Below are 20477 nucleotides of genomic sequence, written 5' to 3'. Positions count from 1 at the left end.
TTAAGTTAACGGGAAGATGAGTCGGGGATCGGCAGGCGAACACTCATTGGTTTGGAATTGTTTTTATCACCCTGAAGTTTTCTGTGATGCTTCAGTCATTACTGCTCCAACAGGTAGAGATGGGTGGTCCTTCTTCAGCAAGTAGCAAACCATATTTGTTTTGTCCAAATGCAAGAACAGTAACATTGTAAAAAGATTGGATTTTCAATTATGATAAACTCTAATCCAAAGCATTTGCTAGATGCATGTCATCCCCAATAGGGACATGCGTCATTCTTTAATCTTTAAATAGAATAGCTCAATGAAGACAATGAAACTAGGCTATTTTTATCCTGTGGTGAACTGGTTAGTGCTCTCACAGGACTGGACGAGAGGGAGTTGGGGGATGCGAGAGTTTTCAGTTCATCTAGGAAAACAAGTCACATGACTGGATTAAAATAATCATGGCAGCAAAGTCATGGGTGACATCATTCAAGCTGCAGGGAGGCATCACGTTTCCCACCAGAACAGAAGTCATAAATGTGCTTCTCAAGAAGCTATGGTACAGCAGAAATATGCCAGACCATGTTTGCTTGAAATCTATTGCTCTCGAGGGAGAGGCACTGTTTCGAGCTACAGCACGTGCGCCTTGATGTTCATCATTGGTTTTTCAGGATAGCCCGCTGGAAAGAAACCTTTAACCTACTATTGCAGCAATGAACAACCATGGCTGAGTGATCGACCAGTTAATCTATAGTGCTTGATGAACTCACTGATTTGTGTTGCCATGCAGACTAAAACAATAATGTAAACTGCCTGAGGCTCTCTTAGCACTGGCTTAAACAGCTCTGCATGCAACTAATTGGAGACTCTTTAGACAGTATAATTGCTATTGCTTCAAAAGCACTCAATTTGTCTGTGCTAATGTTGCAAGACAGAAATGACAGTTCACTTATTTCATGCCATAAAACAGCTATTAGAGGCACAGACAAACTTTTGATTATTGCATGTTTGTTTGTAGTCCCTCCATTATCTTCAGGTAATTTACAGTTCATTGCACATATTATTCTGAGGCAGTGAATTATAGGAACACTTCAGCCAAAAATACTCACCTTCCCAATAATAAATGGAAGTTAATGGGAACCAGTTAACCTGATTTCATTTGCATAATGCTAATTGACTCCACTGTCTCCCATTTCTTTGCCGCATATTTATTTTTGTTTAAAGTTTTCCTTAACCGTGCAAACACTGGACAATTTGAAGCTAAATACATACAGGCAAACCCCGCACATGGCACCGACCTGTGCTCTCATTTTGAAAGCCGTGCAGATAGATGAACGATGGGGAAATGAGCTGCGCAGGAAAATGCCAACCTGAAAGCCCAGCCAGGAGAGGGGATATCCTCCAAGTCGCCGCAGGGGCGGGTCCCCTGAGCCAAGCTGCGCCCACCGCCACGATACGGTGAGCGGCAGCCTCCTGTCACTTTTTATCCATGGCGTTTCCAGGTCACAAGGTTCTGCGCAAAAGTGGATTAACTCATCACTTTCGCTCCCGTTATGTTTCCGTGCTCTTCATTGCCGTGATATTTCGTGGAATGTCACGTACAGAGCCTTCTGTTTCATCCTCCAGCATGCTCAATATTTAATAGGAAGCGATCTCTCACTCATAACAACCGAGGAACCATCAGAAACGTATTTTTCTTACATTCACACATTTCAGCAGAGAAGCACGTATATAGCAAAAAAGCACCTAGAATAAAGCTAAAACTCACCAACGCACACATGTAATAGTATATATGTATGTATTATGTGTTCAAGTACACAGAATATGCTATGATCTGGGATAAACTGAAATGCAGAGGTCACACTTTATGCTTTATCCTGTCAATTTCCAGCATCCTTAATGTCCTTTGTTTCACAAAACCACACCTAAAAAAAAAATAACACCAGCACACTCATGTATAAAATGTGTTATTATACAAAGCATAAAACTATAGACTGAGATGGAACTAAAATGCTGAGGTCATGTACATCTGTAAATGGCCTTCATTAGCACTGCCCTTTCTTCCCCAGTGACAGAGATAGGACTGGGATTAAGAATACACTGCCATAAGCAATGGATTTAACCATAACAATATCCAGCTAAAACATGCTACTAAGAACCAGTTGCTGGTTTTGTTTTTGGTTTTTTTTTACCTCTGCTGTGTTGGCAGCTTAGAGTTTCTCTCTCATACACACACACAGAGGATCAAGTGTATTGCCTATACTTCACTCTGCATAGAGAAATTTACCAAACGCTCCTATCCGTAGGAACCTGGAACAGAAAGTATTAAAACACTTAAAACAATCGACACCTTTGACAGTTTAAGTAAATCATTTTTTGATGTGTTCTATTTCTCTGAAGTTCCAAGGTTAACTCTAGAATGTGGGAATTCTAAAGGATTAAGGTAATTTTATTTGACTATATTTAAAGGACTATGTTCTTTATTGATTAAAATATCCAATTAGCTTTTACAACTCTGGTCCAGTAGTTTTGCTTGAAATCAGACCTGTTGCTTTTTGTGAACAGCTGATTTTGTGTACATAGTTTTGTTCTTAAAAAGTTACAGAAACTAGTTTGCAAGTTGCAGCTATTGCTCAGTACACATGCACCCAAAGGTTAACAGAAGAGCACCAGTAGGAAGCAGCTAAGATCAGGGCCGTGCTTGATCTGTGTCAACCCTCAGGATGTTTGTAGATTGATTTCAGTTCTGAGTTGTTTTGAAGGGCTGTGACATCAGGTCCTTACGTCTCATTTTTATGAGCGGTCTGAATTTGTGGGCTCTAGGCATGGTATGCTATTGGTATGTAAATTCAGGTAATATACATTTACATTTACAGCATTTAGCAGACGCTCTTATCCAGAGCCACTTACAAAAGTGTTTTATCATTTACTCATAGAATACATCCTAGCCAGTGGAGTAGGTTCGAGTCCAATATACCAATGAACTAGAATACTGTAGAAATACAGGGATCACTGCTGATGCCTGGAAGCACAAAATACATACGCTCTATCTCATCATTGTCTAAGTGCAATAAACAATACGTACTAGAGTTTGTTAGTCAACATCAGTAATAAACAATAACTAATGCCTTAGCCAGTTACTGGTGTGATCGCGTGCATGCACAAAATGCCTTCTTTTCTTTGCTGGATCAGAGTTCTTAACATGAATGGTTAAGGGCCGATTAATACAAGATGTAAGTCTACATGTCTGTGTGAATCACAGGGGAGGCCCAGTGCTGTTATGTAATACTGATGCATGCAGGCTTCCAAAACTGTTGGCTTCCACAGAACTAACATTCATTCTTATTTATTGTAGCACTAGCGTGAAAGAAGACACAGAGAATGCCAATTCATCTCAAGAACAGATATTTTATTGCAAACAAACCAGAAAAGGAAACTCAACTACAGTGGAAAATGGTAAGAACAACAGCCAAAAGAGTCGATGAACCAAAACCAAACACAGAAACCACTCAATTATGTAACAAACAAATTGCAACATTAAATTTAAGTAAATAAGGATGTGGAGAGGAAGACGGCATCCCAGGAGTCCTTGTCGAACTCCTTCCTGCTCTCTAATCAGCGCTTCTCCCAAAGTCTGGTGGTCTAGAACATTCTGCAGAACTGTAATGTGCATCTGAGTGCCGCCAATGACTAAAAGTTCCCCAGCACACTTCAAAAGGTAAGGGTTGAAATGGGGGCGTGGCCATCCAAGGTCTTCGGTACTTCTCAATTAACTCCAAAAGTGACTTGCGTGATGGAAATACGCATCGTGAACGTTTTATATTACATAATACATAGATCTTATGATTTTGACATAACAGAAGACTATGTATTATTCAGGTCAAAAGCATGCTAATAGTTTTTAGGATGAGGGCTCACTACGTTAGTTTGTGCCGTCCACGCAGTAACGCTGTAACTGGTAAATACAGCTGCTGGGTGGAACTAATAACATTGTACTTCGTGTAATTACAAGTCATCGCAAGATGGCAATCTAGAAGGTTATAAAGTTATTAAGTCATTTAAAAATAGTGAAAAACATACCGGTACAAGCAGCATCCAGCTGTTGTGTATTATTCAAAGCTGGTCGTTCAAAGTATGGCTTATTTATGAATTTAACCTATTATTTATGTATTTAACCTATGGATAAGTTTTCGCAGACCATGTTGCATAACAGTGCCATAATATCAATAAAAACAAAATTGAAAATGACGCTTAAAATATTGGTTAACGTAAACGGTAATAACAGTTGTTCATCGGTACGAGGATTGGATGAGGACTGTACACTGAACATTAGCGGTTGTCCTTATTATTATGCTGAAGAACTGCATCCAGTTCAGGCCTTGTACCACGGGTGCTTATTTATTATTATACTATTATAATAATTCTGCGTTTGATAAATACACTGACAGGCGGCAAAGTTGGAAAACGAGTCTTCGCTTCGTGATCTAAGGAGACATGGTCGCCAGAAGCGCTGGAAAGGGAACCCACAAAAAGTAGTCGCAGGGTCGCAAACTAACAACAAAATGAGAAACAGGCTGGATCACGTCAAAAATGTCTTAAAGACGGCCAAGTGATTAGAACCACAAGACAGTCATGGTTTTACCATCTGATACACTGTTCCTCCCCCTCCTCCTGCATCTCTTCAACGGGCGGCGTGAGGATGCTTTACGCTTTGTTGCCCACTAACCGCGACGATAACGACATCGACAGGTTTACTTCGCTTCTCCGTGAGTCTAAATTATTTCTTACAGGCGAGCTTTCAAAGTCTGACTCCGACGATGAAGGATGCATTGCTACTGTCACGCTTGGCCATATTACTATTTTCTGGCTGATGATGTTAACAGTGCAGCATGCCATATTCTGAACTGGAATAAAAAGCAACGCAAATGTGGACATATCAGTAACAATACAACACGTCGCCGGTGTGGACGAACAGGAATGCGCTTATCGCCCAAATCTCTTTAAGGTACGTCGCCAAGCTCAGGCACACTCAAATAAATACACACACATGACATTTCGACATACTGTCCTTTTGCTGATAGGAGATTTCTATGAAGAGTAAGTGTTACGGGGTCTAGCAGATCGGGAATTTGGAGACATTTTAATGAATAATGCTGCAAGCCAATTGTAAGCATATTTGATTTTTTTATTAAGCCTTTTCTAAAGCAGCGTTTTAGCACAAACGCTCATCCGGATACTTCTGACTCATTGGTAATAGGTGTGTGGAACAGAGGAGGTAAGCTAGGCTAGTAGCCAATAAACTGGGAAGTGAACGAGAGTGACGTTGCTGACAGACTACATATTAGCATAAAATCTTTCTAACAGCACTGCACATAGTTAACGCTTTTCGCAAGTTTATATTTGCACCAAAGACTATTCGGTATGATACGAGCAAATCCTTTAAGCAAGGTCTACTTACTTATTCATATTTAATTGTCTCTGAGAAGCCATATGTAATTACCCAAACTAATATTAAAAATAATAATTTTTCTTCTACTTCTTGTCATTATTACTATTATTATTATTATTATTATTATTACTATTTTGTTGTTGTTGTCAGCATCATTATCATCACTATCATCATCATTACTACCATGGGGTTTTTTGTTGTAGTTTTTGCTCAGAGGGGAACAGTCAGAACACTTGAAAAGCTATTAAAACCCACTGTGAGCAATCCAGAGAATAGGAACAGTATGTGTGCCATGCCGAAAATAGTTCCTCTATACCACTCAAGGTGTAATTAGGTTAGCTAATGTATATAATAGCTTAACTATAGCACTCGTATCTCTATTAGCCAACAAAGTTATCGCGTACTGTAACGCATTCACATATCACTCTTTAAAGCTCCCCACGGCCATCATTTTGACAGTGATTAACTGTCACAGGACGCACCCCAGATGTATACACCTAATCTTAGTTCAGAACAAGAAATCTTTGTTCAGTTCAGATCAAGAAATCTCAGATTATTATTTGAGTGCATGATATACACATATTCAGATCAGTTCCGATAGCAAATTATGCGTCCATTTAAATAAATTGTTTCTGTGGCGTTGGGAATGACACTCCTACAAGGTCACCGAGGTCACTAAAGGTCAGCGATTTGCCCCGTTTTAAAAGGAAAAACCTCAGTTGCTTTTACAGACACATAGGCAGTCTATAACATGGATGTAGGCTAGATAAATCTTTAACATGAATGTAGGCCATCCAATGTATCCGGGCATTTGGGTCCTTTCAGGTAGCTGTTATGTCAAAATTACTCTTAGTAGTTCAAAAGTAGTGTGGTATTTAGTCATCCGTACACCAAAACCCTAATAAATTCTTGTGCCATCTGCATTGTGTAGAAACTTTAGAAGTTTAGCCTGACTAGTGGATGGAAGACTTTTACAGATGATTGTTGAGTCAATTACACACATAACTGACTTCCTCAAAACTCAATTTAAATGTAAATTTTGCAATCTTATTCCGGATCAGAGAGATGAGAATACAATTAGAATCTATTACTAGCTAGCTAAGTTTAGCAGTATTACTATATTGCCCCAGAGCAGACAGGAGAACAGAATTTGTAGTCAGTAAAGTGCTGAACTGAATTAATGAGTGAAATCACAACATTTGCATCAGTGAAGTAAGCATTTTATGAACTGTCTCCCTAGGCATTTTCTCCCTGCGTTACAAGTTTAGTATATCAGCCAGCTTACAGATGAGTCTCAAACACCTCTACTATAGACTCAGGCCTCTAAGGTCTTCCTGTAATCAAATTGACATTTTTGGAACAAAAAGGTTTCCCCAACTCATGATTAGCAATAATGATTACTTGCAATCCATGTCTGGCAAGATATGATCCATGTCTTTACAGACATGCAACATAAGCCTTTGATTAAAGCTGGCCATAAATAAATCCTTCTCGAAGGAATGACTCACCAGATTTAGCTTCTTTATGTGATGATATAACTTTATTCCACAGGTCAGACCTGACACTCCTCTGGGTCCTCCTGAGTGCGTCAGACCGCATCTGTACACAGCTACCTAAGAGCAGACTATAAAGCTGCTGTGATCAGGATAGCTACAATAACTCAGTAATTATAATGTAAAGCCATTGAAACCCACTTCACAGTGGGTACTGCATTTGCCTTTCAAACACCTTCCAGGCTGCTGTCTAACCGATGCAGCCTCATCTGTGGTAGATCCCTGCTGATACATTCCTCTGATCGGTCATCCAAATACACTTTGTTGCCGATCGCGCTACGTCATCCATCCATATTCATTAGTCTAATCAGCTCCCTCTTCTCACACTGGATGGAGTGTTTGGGATACACTCGGTGGTTTAGTAGAGGGAACCTCTGTCCACTTAATCATGATCACACTCTTGCCAGAAATAAGTCATAAGAAATAGGATATAACAAAAGACTAATAAAGTTACATCTGTGTCATAAATGTCAGAGTTGTACTACTGAGAATGTCAGCAATTTTAGAGGATTGGTGCAATCTACATTCAAATCATTTAATTGTAAATATGTTAAAGATGTATATTATGTTAGACATGAACAACGTCTTTACTTTGTTATTAATTCAAATGAAAATTGTCTAATACACCAAAAAATTACTCTATAATCCCAAATTTGCCCCAGAACTACTTCTTATGTCATCCCTATTCCCTGCTTTGGCACAACCACTACAGTGAAGGATATTTCAGTAGAAACAGCATGCTTCCATTTTTGTAATGAAAAATCATTAAAGAATGGCTAGCCTTGGGGAAAGTCCCCAAGAGCAGAGTAGAGGGAGGAGCCCCTCTATTAGAGTAGAGACCCCAGCCTGCTCTGCCACGATCAAGCCACCGACCTCATTCCATCCACTGGCCTTCCCATGCCTTACATGGAAGGCATTAAACGGGACCTCACTCGGTCCCTGACTTCTGTAAGACATAATTTTACTACATTCCGAGCGATGCTATGCACCCGGAGAGTGGGACGTACTCTGTTTGCAGTTAGTTGTTCCATTAGTTTATGCAGGACATGGCCCAAACCACAGTCTGGTTTGACAGGGCAAAAAATATAGACGCGAGTGCCCTGACACCTTTTGCCCGTGTTCTGTGGATGAAGGATGTGATGACAGTGAACCGGGACCAGGATATAGATCAGCTCAATTTAGACCTTTTATCTCAGCAAGCGATTAATCCAGTTTCACAGTATGATACATCCGTGTGCTCAGAAACTTAGCGTTGGATTTAAACGTATTGATTTATTATGCAATCACAATACCACTGCGTATAAATCACTCTAACTAATCATTCAAGCACACATTTGGCATTTAAAGCACAGTAGAAAGTCCTGAAAAAGCCAGGAAGCAGACATTTGTTGACTGTACCCTAAAATCTCCATTTAGCACATAAGGAAATGAATTTATGAAATGATATTGACTACAATATGGGGTCAGGAATGGAAATAACAATCCACAATGAATCAAAATGAGGGCAAACCAACAAAAACCAAAACCCTAAACCTGCCTAAAAGTGTCCATTGCATCTTGCTCAACTGGGGTTGAAATTAATTTGTGAAAAACTGGCAGCAATCTCTGCCAGTTCAGGGCCTCACAGTTGCAGCCACCACGGCCCCCCCGTGCGAGCCTTCTCACACGCAGGTCTGCTCATTCTCACCTCTCTGCCAGATGCTCTGCCTTTTCATTTTGTTTTGGAAACTCACTTGACACTGCAATTATAAGCAAAGTGTTTCCACTCGGGTCCCTTTGGCCAAACACGAACAGCAGTTCATCAGCAGTGGAACAGAAGCAGAAGCTCAGGGTTTAATGAGCCTATAAAAAAATTCCACCATATCTATGGAGCCTGCACTTTGATCCACCTTAACTATGGTGGTAGTCCTTCTCTCCCTCAATCTTTCTCATCATCTCTCTCTCTCTCTCTCTCTCTCTCTCTCTCTGCCTCTCTCACTTGCTGGCAACACGCATTCATTTTAATCAGCGCAATCTCCACAAAACCCAGTTCCATGACGGGATGTAGGTCAGCGTCACACCTCTGCTGCTCCGCTTCCAAAGCACTGAGAGGCACATTTCCTCGGAAAAGACGAATCAGTTTTTCACACACACACACACACACTTGCCCACAGACACATGTTCTGAGCATTAGGTAAGAGCACAGGCAGGCTATTACTATTATCTTTTTTTTTTATGCATTCTGTATGTCTGGCATCTTTCAAATGCCTCAAATTTAAATGCTAATAGTGGAGCAAACATTAGCCCTACACAAAGGCTTTTATCTTGTAATCGTTTTTTTGAATTGCTGAAAAAGCAGATGTGTGTAGCCTCAGTTTGAATGTTCTTGCAAAGCGATCTGATTTGCAAGCCAACACATCACTCATGGATATAGAGTGGGAGGGTATATCTAATCTCATTCCACTCTCTTATGCAACACCCATACAGACGCCTTCATGTAAAATCTGCTATCATGATTACAGCTATCATGTTGTCTAACAAGTGGGCACCCTCATTCATTTTGCTTGCTTAACACTTACCTAAGCCATTGCAGTAGGATAACTTGGTAGTGTGATTACAACTTGCTTAAACCTACAAAGGATGTTGTAGTCCTCGTATGGTGAACTACATTTTGGAAATTGCAGAAATTAGGACCACAATAAAAATAAAAAAAACACCAGGTTTTCACAAAATCACTGTAACTAATCATTCAAGCAGACCTTTAATTTAATGTGCTGTAGAAAGGCCTGAAATAGCCAGGAAGTAAACATTTGGTGACTGCAATCTAAATAGTCAGTAATGAATTGAATCTTTGACTCACTCAGAGTTATTTTTATTTCTTATTAAAAAGCCAGAGCGCACTGACCGAGGTGCGTGCTGAGATTGTGCTTCAGTTCTTAAATGTGCAGTGTTGGTTTTGTCACTGCATCATTACCTTTGCTTCTGTAACATTTCAGACGGGAGGAGTGGCTGCAGACTGAAAGCATCTTGTGCTATTGTGAGATAACTGTTCCAGAACACCTGAGAGGGAGTTTCTCCCAGGGTTTCAATAGATGTTCCTGTAAGCCAGCTGTGGTTTTCGGGACTGACTGCAGTTTTAAATGGAAAATGTAACAGTAGTTGTTCATTCCCTTGGGTGTACTGTTGGAGCTGGATCACATGGACCTCTGCAGCTACTTTAACAAGCAGTAATATGCGAAAATATGAAGTTTTAGATCAACTGAGGCATTTCAGTCTAGGCAGTAAAGTAAAGAGCAACAAGAGGTTTCCTGCAGTCATGTCACACTTTTCTTTGATTAACTCATTATGTTGAGGATACATGAGGAATGAAGCCTATATTGTATCACAAACTACATCAGTTCAGTTTTGGAAAAACTCCATTCCCCAGGGACTGTCAGTCATTTAAGCAACCTGCATTTCTTGATAAGTAAAGCACAAATCCAAATTTAGCCTATATTTCAATAGCCACCTCTTGTGTGTGTGTGTGTGTGTGTGTGTGTGTGTGTGTGTGTGTGTGTGTGTGTGTGTTGGGGGAGTTAAAACAGCGATTTGAATGCACTTTAATGAGTGTGAATTTAAACTCTGCAGTTAATAATAGACAAATCAATGGTTTTGTCCCTGACAACTATACTACATTCACAGCTGGTTGGCCTGCCAGGAGTTGAAAGATTTATTTTAGGTCCAATGAAAGTTTATTTATTAGGGAATAAAAGGTTCTGCTAAGCAAACAAGGGCCCAGAAAACTGAGCCCTGTTTGTTTACTTCATTGTGTCTAAAATTGCACGTCTCTTCTTGACAAATGCTCAGCTGGATGGAGTTCATTTTAGCTGGCAAATGTGTGTGTGTGTGTGTGTGTGTGTGTGTGTGTGTGTGTGTGTGTGTGTGTGTGTAATTGTTGTGTCTACACAACAATTAGCTTGATGCTAGTAGAACTGCTGCGAAAACAGGAAATAAATGGTGAACCGTTTTATGACAGACTGATCGGGACGCCTCAGTGAATCTCACATGGATTGCAGTTCAACATCAGTTACATGTCACACAAGCTGTGTCTTAACTGTAAAGCATCCTTGAGTTCTGAGAACAGCACTATATGTGTACATTCATTCTTTCATTTTCATTGATCATCTTATAGACTCATATCAGCAAACATCCGAGCTACTTTAGCAAGCCTACGGAGAATCCTAAAACACATGTTCCCAGCTACGAAGCAATTAGAAACTGCAATTCTTTTAGAACGTTGCGAAAGGCACCAGGTGCTAGTAAGCCAGACTGAAACGTGGGTGGGCCTGGCCGCGAGGTGTGCTCTTTGAGGTCTGTGGAAAGTGGGTGGGAAGCTCCGCTGCTCTCCAGGATGATGCATTACACGCTTGTCCTGGAATACCATGACAGCTACACCCCGGCCACGCACAACGCACAGGCCAAAGAGACAGAGCAGGGTGCAGCACGACTCATGTCAATGTCAAAATCAACGCTCATCTGTCGTACGTCTGCCAGCGCGCCAGAACACGAAATTAGTCACGTCAAGGTGGAATAAAAATCATTTTACATTTATCACAAAATAGTATTCTTCTGTATAGCTTCTGAGCATGGCTATAGACATCATCTAACAATCCACAGATGTATTTCTTGATCTCAGGCAATAAGGTAGCTGGCCACGGATAATGAAGCTGACTGCATCTTATACCTCACTGGGTATTCAGATAGCTTGCTAGCTAAAGAATATGCAGTCCACCTAAAGTAAGGCTAGCCTCAATTCATTTTGGCTTCCCACATGACCACAGCAATGTAGGCTTATGTAGTGTCTGGCTCAGTTGTTGATTAACGTGCTGCTCATTGTCAAGGCAAAGGGCTGCTTGTCTGCTTAAGAGTTTCACTAACACAGTTTCACTTATGTGTATAAATTGCACTTACAGACATCACTTTGTGGAAAAAGAAAGGTCACTGATAACTTAAATATCTCTCTTTCCTTTTGTTTTTTTGTTTGCGTTATTGTGCACCACATCGCTGCTCCTTAAGACTTCTTGCATTTTCAGAGAACACGTACTGTTCTAAACCACTGGTAGTGGTGAGTTGCTCTGAAGAAGCATTCTCTTACAAGAAACGTCTTGTTTTCTTGCTTGCACATGTAACTTCTTTGAAATTGTAAATGTAATTGTGTCAGTTTCCTCAGTGGCATACTGTATTTTGTGGAAAGTTCTAAATAAAAACGAAATAAAATGTAAACTTCACGAGAACTTATGCTCACAAATAACATCGCACCAGTTCTTATGCCACCCATTGAAACCAGCAAAGCCAGTTCAAACATTTTAATTTTGGGTAGTAAAAGGGGGTTCTACTCAATAGAGGTCTGTGGATTTATTGTGCTTGCAAAGAGGAGAAAGCAGCTATTTAGGAGCATGCTGCTGATTCACCCTGACCCAAGGCTAAAGTTCTAATTTAGTCTGAGGAAATACGGTAGATCACTTAGCTCAACTTTGCCACTCATTCATTTAATCTAGAACTCGGAATTGCTCACCCATGCCAATTTTCACTCTGTGCACAACATAAGCTAACATTCCGTATGGAAAACTGGTGGAAATGTCCCTAAGTTATTGTTAATCTTAGCTCACATTAATAACAAATTCAAAGGCCATTGGGAGATGAATGATTAATGCTAATGTATTTTTAGTAAACCAATGTCTTATCTTTTCCTGAAAGTCCAAAAACAGCACAGTTTAGATTCCTGGTTCATTTGTCAGTGATGTCATTTCAACCAGTAATTTCTTGTTGATATAAAGAACAAACACAAATCACATTTGTGGCTTTATGGGAGATTGAATACTGCAAAATTGCAGTTGAGTGCAGATAAATACATTTTTTGCTAAAATAAGGCAAACCTTAAGGCAAATTTGAAAGTATTTCCACATTAGTCAGAAGGTCACAAAATCATGTTAGGTGAAAAAATGATGTCTCTAGTGTTAAGACACTCAGTCCAGCATTTCAATATATGGTTGTGTGGCAGCCATATTTTCTTCCACATCCACTTGTAGTTTTTTTTTTCTTTTTACAGTAATTGGTAGAAAGCCAGTAAAATGGTGAATGACCACCAAACACTATAGAAGGGTTTCTTACAACATAGCCAATATTTCTTCACTTATGCTTTATGTCATATGTCATATCCAGGAAGCACAGCAAAAAGTTTAACTCATTAATAACACTGTGAAATCCACATGTTCACTGTCTCTGTGGCAGATGTGTTAATGCTATGTTGGCCCACATTCTCTCTCATGAATAGAAGGATTTGAAGACAGATACCACTGCCAAAGCCTTGGATCATTAAGTATACTTTTAGAAAAGTTGAATATAAGTTTTCATGTGGATATAACTAAATACATGCAATGTAGATTTTGCTTGCCTTTCAGTACAAGAAGGTAATAATGAGCGAGGTTGTTGCCCTATGGTGTTAATTGTTGCCAAAACTATTTGGAAAAGTTATATTATAAATTTGTAGGTTTCTCTTATAGTTTAAACTTGGAAATGTTTCAGCCACCTGAAATGTTTCAACCTCAGCACCACGCACTGTGTCCATTTTTGTTCTAGTTCAAAATAAAATGGCATGACAGCCAAAGAACCCTCAACTAGCAGCTCACGTAGCTGCAAGTTATATTATGACAAGCGTGTTCAAGCGTGGAAATGTTATGAGCTACTGCTCGTGTACGGCGTGCCTGCTTGATATTGCTACTGCAAGGTTTTGTGTTAAAATGCTCAATTTTCCCTTCTCAAATGTTATAGGTAGTAATAAAAACATATGAGGTTTTCCTATATTAGCTGCTATTAATGATTACTTGAACATTTAGATTTACTGGTCGGGGTGTATATCGCAAGGTATGTCATGTTGCAAGCTATGTAATAAGAACTAGCAGGTAATGAGTCAAACGAAGGTTCCTTTAAAAAGCTGTTTCCTGCTATTAAGATGTATGCGGTGCGTGTGGCACTTACGATGGTGTGCCTTCAGCATCGCTTTCAGGGACCTCGAAAACAAAGATCTGTTAGTCGTCCTCTTGCAATACAAAATGTAATGTCAGTATGAAAATAACGGCATGCAGCTGCTGTGTGAGGCAAAATAACGTTCGGCCTGTTCGGCTCCGAGCTACTCGGTGGGAACATCGCGATGTTGGCTGATTATGTTGTTTCCCCCCCCCCCCTCTGCGCTGCTTTTGTTGGTCCATGAGAGCAGATGGACAGATGCTTTTTTTGGGGGGGGGGGGAGAGAAATCTGTGGATGACATACGGGCAGTGCGTTACACATATGCGAATATCTTATTTAAATGAGGGCTCCAGTCATGATTCAGCAGCCTGACTGCAACGGCGAGTGACGAAAGCGTTTCTGCATTCACTGATTTGTGGCGGCTTCCGGCTCTGGGTCTTCAGTAACTTCTTTGATAGCAGACATGTTCGGAGCCTGCGTTGAATACCCGGTTTTTTTTTTTGTTTGTTTGTTTTTTGTTTTTTTCCACCATGAAGCACCATGGTTACTGCAATGGGTGGTGTGTGTTGCGTATGCTCAACTCGACTGAAATTGTTTTATTCAATCACTCAAAAAGAAGCTAGTTACGAAGCCTACCAGTTCTGCTGATTGGTTTCAAGATACAGTCTATGATTAGGTTTGTCTAGAATTGAGCTTTCTAGATAGCTGACATGACAGTTTCTATCACACGCTTGGCTTCTCATCTTCTCACCTTCCCTTAGCTGTCACTGACTAGCAAAACAGGCATCAGGCGTTCCCTCTTTTTATTAGAATACAGGCCTAGTATTGAGCATTTTACATTTTTTTTGATTTAAGAATCCCATCAGCAGTTGACATCAAGGTTTGCACCACTACAGTAAGCATATCCTTCAATACCAGTTATATTTGCAATGATACATCTTTGGAATAAGTCCTAGAAGGTTGCTCACCTCAAATAGGTACTTGTGGTTTTCCCCTAAAGAACAGAGCAAGGGCAGAGAGTGCTGTAGGTAATAAATGGAATTAGATCAATATCTATTAATAAATGGAATTAGATCGATATCTATTAAGCCTTGGACTAGAAGCAAGGACACATTTCTGGATGTAAAGTTTCAACTTCAACATTTGAATTTTTAATGTACCAGTGATGGTGCTCATTTGTCTTTCATATTGTCCCTTTTCTTTATTTTTTCTGCATCCAGCCCTGCCTCCTCCTACTTTCTCCTCTCCACTCTATAATCCTGCTGTCCTTAGCCTCCCTCTTGCTCAGTCATCTCCCTTCATTTTCATTTAATCCTTCACCTCCCCTCTGCTTCCCCTCCGCCCACTGCTCTCCTCCTCCTCCTCTTCCTCCTCCTCTCCTTATCTCCATCTGTTGCTCATCACCCCTTCCTTCCTCAACGAGCCTCCCTTCCTCTGCCCTGTGGGAATCCTTCCCCCTCTCGGCCCCTTCCTCCTCCACCTCCTCCTTGTTCCCACCCCAGTGCCTCCCTCCAACCGCGATGCCCCCTGCCCCACCTGTCCAACCCATCCAAGAAAAGCCTCACCCTCCCCAGTAGGAATGATCGGTCTGGTCCAGCGCCTGTCTCCGTCCGCAGTCACACCCACCGTTCCTCTTCCTGCTCCTCTCGCCTTCCCGCCCCCTGCTATCACCGCCATCCGCGGGCTCCTGCACCATGAAGGATGAGGTCATCAGCACCAACGCTCTGGCCTGGCTTGTGTGCTCGGGCGTGTCCATTCTGGCCAATGCCTGGGGCATCCTGAGTGTGAGCGCCAAGCAGAAGAAGTGGAAGCCGCTCGAGTTCCTCATCTGTACGTTGGCCGGCACCCACATCCTCAACATGGGGATCCCTATCACCATGTACTGCGTCATCCAGCTGCGCCGGCACCACTCCAGCTACGAGTGGAACGAGGGCCTGTGCAAGGTCTTCGTCTCCACCTTCTACACCCTCACCCTGGTCACCTGCTTCTCCGTCACCTCGCTCTCCTACCACCGCATGTGGATGGTGCGCTGGCCCGTCAACTACAGGTAGGGTAAGACCGGGGAGGGGATGTCACCATAGTGGCAATGAGGTCAGGGAAAGATTGAAGGAGTCAAGTTTGTAGTTTGTAGCATATCCTGACTGATTTTTTTCAGATTTCAGATTCTTCATTTGATAATAAATTCATATTGACTGTTTTTCCCATTTAGAGCTTTGCTCATTAACTTTCCCAGAGATATTATTAGATGTTAGAGTTTTTTATTAGTAGAGAATTTTAAGATGAACCTTTAATGGCCCGAGTGCCGATGGGCGTGGAGCAGGACGCACAGACTCCCTCGAGTTTGTCAAACATTTATTAACATAGAACGTATACGACAATGGTGGCACTCACACATAACGTTAACAGTGAACATGAATACACTTAACACTAACGACGATGACTAGAACATTAACAGAGGCTACACAAACAAAAACAGACATTAGCAAACAATGACCAACAATGATGCACACACTAGCAGGGGTTTATACACAGGCAGACACAGAACACTAAATCCCGTGCAGGTGTGTGCTATTACGAAGGGCGTGGTTACAAATGACACGTGTGAATCCCCCTGCACGCAGCGGGCCGTACCACGTGACTCGTGGGGGGTGGAGCATTCCGTGACAGAACCAAGTACAGAGACAGCCCTTACTGAAGACGCTGGGCCTGAGTCCTGTGTGTGACAAGGAGCTGCTTTAATACCAAACATGGACTCATCTGATGTAAGGAGATCCCAGGCTATATAAGCTCTTAGTGTGTTAACCATTCCATGTTGCTAGGGATCTCAGAAGCATGTTAAGGGTAAAAAGGTCAGTCTGTTAACGAAGGTATAATTTACAATCACCGTGAATGCAGAAATATTGGTGAACTTTCAGCCAGTGTAGCTATTATCATTGCTGTTGTTCCTTTGAGGAATAAACAAACGTACATAACCCTCATATAAGAGGTGGAGAAAAGGGCACCCTTCACCACCAGAACAGCTTTGGTCCATCATGAGTGCTGTTATAACTGTGTAGTGAGGCTGTGTGCAAGTTCAGAGGTGTTTAGATCCTGTGAGCGGGAAGACCATGGAAGACATTGTACTTCTTCCCAGTGGCGCAAACCATGCAAATGTAGAGGGCCCCAGAAGGAATCCTGCTGGCCACAAGGCTGAAAAAAAACAACAAAAAAAACTGACTAAACACCTTCTTTCTTTCATTGTTTAATACCAAAGAGATACTGTAACATGCTAGCTGACTAATGAGGACTCCTGAACGTAACCCTGAAGCACTCATATCACAGTGGCACCCAAAAAAGAAAGAAAACCAGGATGTTCAGCTCTGATTGCAGTAAGAAGATAGTTAAAGATTCAGCAGGGTGGGTAATGTTGTATTTTGCACATTTATGTTTTAAAAATTAAAATGTCTTTGATTAAAGGCCCCAGACATAACTTTGCTTGGGGCCCCAGAAATGTCAATTCCTCCCCAGTTCATCCCTGGTGGTTGTGAAACAGCTTCTTTAGAACAGTGTGTATGGAGAGCATTGTCCTAGAATATGAGAACATCATGAGGGTAAGCCTGGTCCTAGAAAACAGCAACCTCATTCCTTGGGTGTTAAACAACCCCGATGGGCAATCGTCCGACCTAGAGACTACCGCAAAATGGTTGCTGCTTGTGGATTCACAAGCATGTTTAAGAGTCAGCAGCTGATGTTTTTGAATTATGGCCAGACAACTCACCAAGACGACTTACCAAGCTATATTATTTTTTTCTGTTGCTCAAAGGTCCAGGTCTTGTTCTCTTTGCACCAGATTATATGTCATTTGGGTTGCTGTTGGATACAGGCAGTTTCCACATGGCAACCCAGTGTTTCTCTGTTGTTGAGAATGTTCCCCTTTGACACATAAAATTATTTTGCAGTTTTTCTGACAAAGTCCTGTATTTCAGACAACCAACTATTTGGCCCCTTCAGAACCCTGCTAATTGCTTTATGTTGCTCTGAAAACCTAAAGTACTAACTGTCAGTGATCTTTTAAAGCTAGCACAAGCTGCTCATTGGTATTCACGCTAATATGACTCACCTGTATAGCTGCCTTTGTAATTGTGATTTAGGTACTTCAAAGTCTCTTCTCATGTGGTGTTTCCCTTATTTTTTCCACTTTCTGAAGGGCATATTACAGCTTTGCGTTTATGTAGTCAGCTGTATCTTAATCAGAGTCAATAAAGTTTATCCTCTTAATCTCACACTGTTTTGGTCACAACTGTAAGATCATAGTAGGAGATCTGGCAATCTAGTCTGTAGTGTTATAAAAAATCCTTTGCCTGCACATGCTGTTGCATATCTATCTATCTATCTATCTATCTATCTATCTATCTATCTATCTATCTATCTATCTATCTATCTATCTATCTATCTATCTATCTATCTATCTATCTATCTATCTATCTATCTATCTATCTATCTATCTATCTATCTGTTTGTTTTCTGTGGTGTCTTTATTAATCTTATTGATTTTATTAAAAGTTATTCGTCTCCTGCTCAGCCATGTCCAGCCACTAAAAAACACACCACAAAATCATTTGCATACGAAAGCATTTCTGGTGTACATCGGAAAAAGGGAAACCAATGCAGCGTGTCCTCCTACATTGGAATAGCTGGTACCTTTGATATTTTTTTAATGATCAACTTTTTATTGCCTTTCACAACATGGATGGGGGAAGTAGGGTGTGGGGAAGACAGAGTATTGACATACAATGTCAGATATACATACAGATCAAAGACAATGCAAACCATCGAACCAGACCAATTGAAGAATACACTTCTTGAGACATAAAAATTCTCCCAGGTACTAAACACCTCAAAATACCTCATCCAATGTCATTCTTCCTGAATGTAATATTCTGTGTAAGAGTTTTGCCAGAAAGAGATTGGTGATTTCAAATTCTTTCTAAAATGAAAAAGCTTGAGTCACATTTAAGATGTAAGTCTTTCAGTTAACTATAGCTTTAATATATATGTGTGTGTGTGTGTGTGTGTGTGTGTGTGTGTGTGTGTGTGTGTGTGTGTGTGTGTGTGCGTGCGTGTGTGTGCGTGTGTGTGTGTGTGCCTGTGTGCCTATGTGTGTCTGGGTTTGTGTGCTTGTATTCTCATTCAAATTCATCAAAACAAAACAAGGAAATGATTGTGTAGTTGTTGCTGTTGTACTGGGTATTCCTCAGTCGGGAGACACCTTCAACTCCACACCTGCATAAACAGCGCCCCCTGAGGATGACATGTCTGCAGACATCACGCTCACAGATGCGTTTCCAAATCCCCCCCTGAACCACATTGCCACACTGACATCCTTGAGTGCAAAATACAGTTTGTGGATCAACAAAACGGAGCTTTGTAACGTTCCAGGGATCTATGACGGTAGACCCTGAGCAGGAGTGAAGGAAGCAGCGTGAAGGGGGAACATATGTTGACTTCCTGTTTCCTGCATAAAAGCAACTTCCAGTGCTTTAATAGCAAGTGTAGCCTGCATTCTTGCTGCTCTCGTGCCTGGAATATGCAGGTTTGATTTTACAAACAAACCAACATGTGTTCTCATCACCGCTCTTCAGAGCATAGCAACTAGGCTCTACCCCAACCAACCCCCCCCACCTTGTTTGTATATCTTCATTCCGCTCCCTCGTTTACTCGGAGTGGTGCGATGAGGCAAATCATCACCACAGCTCCCTCGGGCGCCAGGGGAAAGGCTAGCGTTCGCAGTGCGGAGCGCGCCTGCCTCTCCCTCTCATCCCACTACCCCTGGCGTTCTCGGGGCAGCCTAACGAGCATTGGCACTCTCCTCCCTTCCTGCTTCTCGCCCCCGCGCGGCGGCTGCACCCGGGGCCTCGGCCCCGGCCGACAGGCAAGGAGCGTGGAGGTGACTCAGCCCCGGAGGCCTCCGCTTCTTCCTCTCTCGTGCTCCTCCGCCGTGGGCGTCAGGCTTTTGGAAAGGAGCGGATGGGAGCTGAAGGACAGGGAGACTAATGGGAGGAGAAGAGAGAAAGAGACAGAGAAAGGGGGAGAGAGAGAGAGAGAGAGAGTGAGAGAGAGAGAGAGAGAAAGAGAGAGAGAGAGAGAGTGAGAGAGAGAGAGAGAAAGAGAGAGTGAGAGAGAGAGAGAGAGAGAGAGAGAGAGAAAGAGAGAGAGAGAGAGAGAGAGAGAGAGAGAGAGAGAGAGAGAGAGAGAGAGAGAGAGAGAGAGAGAGAGAGAGGGAATGAGCACCGAGGAGGAGGTTTGTTTCACTTGGCATGTCTCTGAGCGATGCCGAGCAATGTGGCCTGGAAACCCATGTTCAAACCAGCAAACAAATCCATTGCAGTGGGTACCAAAACTGCCATTGTCTATGTGGATTAAGCATCTTCCTTGATACCGTGATAAACAGCAAAAGCATTTACAGAGCTGCACTCATATATGCAGTACAAACATTTTGCTAAACATAATCCACTATTATAAGTATTGA

General features: G+C 41.6%; 1 protein-coding gene across 3 annotated transcripts in view; it reads left to right on the top strand.

Moving 5' to 3' along the window:
* The first annotated feature begins 4544 nt into the window (after window positions 1–4544).
* LOC113578177 (probable G-protein coupled receptor 153) overlaps window positions 4545–20477 on the top strand; it is a 29248-nt gene continuing 13315 nt past the window's right edge. The window contains exons 1-2 of one of the 3 annotated variants that reach the window (XM_035536000.1): window positions 4545–4987; window positions 15242–16016. In XM_035536000.1, the coding sequence (XP_035391893.1) occupies window positions 15664–16016 (353 nt within the window). In that variant the 5' untranslated portion in view covers window positions 4545–4987; window positions 15242–15663. Of the gene's footprint in view, window positions 4988–15189; window positions 16017–20477 lie in introns of all 3 variants that reach the window. The other 2 variants (XM_027011262.2, XM_027011263.2) reach the window with 2 other exon arrangements.

The sequence above is a fragment of the Electrophorus electricus genome, chromosome 18 (genome assembly GCF_013358815.1).
Source record: "Electrophorus electricus isolate fEleEle1 chromosome 18, fEleEle1.pri, whole genome shotgun sequence".
In the NCBI taxonomy this organism is placed as follows: domain Eukaryota; kingdom Metazoa; phylum Chordata; class Actinopteri; order Gymnotiformes; family Gymnotidae; genus Electrophorus; species Electrophorus electricus.
This window is presented reverse-complemented; position numbering and strand designations above follow the sequence as displayed.